This window comes from Temnothorax curvispinosus, unplaced genomic scaffold, assembly GCF_003070985.1.
Source record: "Temnothorax curvispinosus isolate PA1 unplaced genomic scaffold, ASM307098v1 QBEX01013333.1, whole genome shotgun sequence".
Lineage (NCBI taxonomy): Eukaryota > Metazoa > Arthropoda > Insecta > Hymenoptera > Formicidae > Temnothorax > Temnothorax curvispinosus.
In genome coordinates, this window is record NW_020223113.1 from 1 (window position 1) to 3,035 (window position 3,035).

Consider the following 3,035-nt stretch of genomic DNA (forward strand, 5'->3'; position numbering starts at 1 on the left):
ACGTAAAGTAGCGATGGGCCTTGGCGGATCCGTAAGGCTCGAAATTCTGACGGTGCCGTCTAGGGAACTCGTTATCAAGCATCCGTGCATCAGACGCACCCCCGTTATCCCGTTCGTATGCTCGGTGGAATAAGATTTCACTAGCTCAAAATCGTTCTTTGGATCTAGCATGTGCAACTTCGCCTTGGAGTCCCCGACGCAAACCCAATTATCCCGTCGCATACTCACGCATATGGGATACGCTCTTTCACCTGGAATCTAAGAAGCACACCTTAGACATCGTAATCGGGTCTCGTTTCTCTCCATGTTAAAAGTACGGGATGAAATTACTGTGATAGAATTCATGATCCGACCGGCTCTCTGATCCCAAACGGATACCATCCCGTCATAGCTAGCGGACAGGATGTATTCCGTGTTCATGGCTATTAGCGCAGTCATCGTAGTATTGTTGGGTCGGTACTGGTTGATCGGCTTATTAATCTCTCTCGAATCGAACACGTATATTTCGTAGTTTGAGCCGATCGCAAAGAGGCCCCGCTCCGGACACGATGACACACACGTCCAACTATATAGCATTCGTCTGTAATATATGTATTTAACGTTAATGAAAACTGATACGCACGAAATGGTATTATGCAAGGTATACGGTTTAACGAGTAAATTTTAGAATCACATTTCTGAATTATCTGTCTGGACAAGCAAGACACAGATATCTGCATTTGAATAATTTAAAGGAAAACGATTATTTCTCTCACAAACAGGAATTATCTTTCTCGCTCGGTCTTCTTATCGCGAAGCTGCCGAAAGGAAAAGTTTTGCTACCGCATACATGTCGTCGTAGGTTCTCTGATGGACGAGACCGGTGTTGGTGAGCATCCACGACTTCACACTGTCACCGCAGCAACTGTAGATCGTGTTGTCTATCGCCGTCAGATCACAGATATTGTCGTAATGCCCGGAATCGATGCCTCTGATGTCCCGGATTTCATCAGAGCATTCCTCGCGGGAGGGCAGTTTCGAGTAAAACAAAATTTTCCGTGTTGCGCCAACACAGGCGGTTGCATCCTGAAAACGAGAATCATCATTATAACGTTTTTCACTAGGAGAGATGGCCAAAGACACTTGGCATAATATATACTACCTACATGCATCAGTAACACAGGACGGATGGATTGTGGGTTTATTTTTCTCAATTTCACCATAGAATCCTGCTGTTTCCATAGCGCTATTTGTTTCTCGATCGCAACGCATGACGACATCCAAAACAGTTTGTCGGGTTTCGCTGTAATGACACGTGACTTCTTATATCTAAGAAATATGACGAAAGCTGCTTATTCGTATTATAATATTGAGTGCAAAAAGAATGCATATACATACATTTATTTAAGCACAAATAAAATACAAGCACATTTTTGAGATACAAATCTATTCACGTTTTTACTTTATGCATATAAAGTTATTACAATAAATGGAGATGCCCCATGCGATTTATTATAAATAAGAAATGTATAATATTTTGTAGAACACGCTTATTCTTCTCAAGGAATAAAATAGTACGAAATAAAATTAATAACGCGATGTAAGCAACGACCTGGATATGCAAGTTCGAGCAGCGCTGGCGTAAAATGACTTACAGAGTGTTTTATTTATTCATAAAAATATTTAATCGTGCAAGGCGTAAGGTGCTATAAATTTGAGCTAACCGGAACGCAAAAGCGAGTGGGTAGCATTCGGCCATATGTGGTCAATTCGCGCTTTCCACAGTGAGTCTGCATCCTTTAAAATCAGGTAGAACTGTTTGCACACTAAGCTTAAACCGTGTAGCGTCGACGCATCTAGGAAAGAACATATATGCAGGAACATCTGAAATGCAGTCCAACAAAATAATTAAACGCACAACCAAACAAATGTTCCAAAAGAGACGGAGACAGAACGAAAGAGAGAGTTAACTGTCGCTGAGTAAGCAATGTGAGCATATTTTACTACGTCGACAAGTGACTATAATACTGCGCACTTACTGCGGAACTATTTCGGAATGATTTAGTTCTGTTCTAGATTTTTATTGTGTTTATTATAGAGAAAATGGAATAATTTTCCGGAAGAGATGGAGGATGGAGACAGAACGAAAGAGGTATATTTGACCGTCGCTGATGGAGCATACTTTATACTCCATCGACAAGCGACTACTTATTGCAGAACTATTTCGGAATGGATTCCGATCGGAATTGCTCAGTTCTTTTCTAGATTTCTATTGTGTTTATTAAAGAAAATGGAATAATTCTGATCGGAATCCATTCTGAAGAGTTTCATAATGTGCGCCCTGACGGATGAAATAATAGCGACGATTAAGAAAAAGAATTTCGTGCACGTGTACGCGAAATACGAGAAAATCGACGTTTTCTTTTCTTATACAAACCTCCACCGGGAGTTGCAGCAGTGACAATTGTGCATATTCCTCGCCGTCATGGGCGCAGTTTGCATTCTCGTCATTCATTCTTTCTCGCACCATGTGAATCTCAGTACTTTCATTCGATCTGTTCGAAACTGACCCGGTGGCTCAACGAAGGCGATTGAAAATGGTACATCCGGTGCATCATGCATCCACGTGCGTCTGCACATGACCGGCGCCACCTATACAGGGTGTCGCGAAAATAATGTACGTCTCTCGGTCGATCTATATTCGACTCTTCCATGTTGAGAAAGGTGATTAAATTTGCTTGTTTATTTATTGAGTTTAATTAACGGTGTCCATCGAGTTGTGACGTAAAGAATTCCAACAATGGGAACGTAATGCGAAACGTCGCGCAACATCCCGGAGGCTTTGAATTTCATATCCGCGTTCACGGGTCCTGCGACGATTCGGGAGAGATGTTTTTTTTGACGATCGAAAAGGAGTAAGGAACGTTATTTACACGAATAAACGATTTATACTTTGGATATAAATGTTGTAAACAAACTCGTCTGGTACTCGAAGACTTTAAACGTCGTCGCTTCTTGAGTCTGCACGCGAACAGTTTGACATGAGCAGGAAATGG

The 3,035-nt window shown here is 41.7% G+C and overlaps 1 protein-coding gene across 1 annotated transcript; it reads right to left on the reverse strand.

Annotated features, from left to right (window-relative positions):
- Positions 1-3: 3 nt before the first annotated feature.
- LOC112463483 (F-box/WD repeat-containing protein 9-like) lies at positions 4-3,025 on the reverse strand (the record flags this gene model as incomplete). The annotated part of the gene is made up of 6 exons (XM_025029905.1): positions 2,417-3,025; positions 1,704-1,863; positions 1,146-1,282; positions 830-1,065; positions 331-580; positions 4-258 (listed from the first exon to the last, which is right to left on the reverse strand). Coding segments are annotated over exons 1-6 (1,131 nt in total), but the record flags the coding sequence as incomplete, so codon positions are not given.
- Between the last annotated feature and the right edge of the window lie 10 nt (positions 3,026-3,035).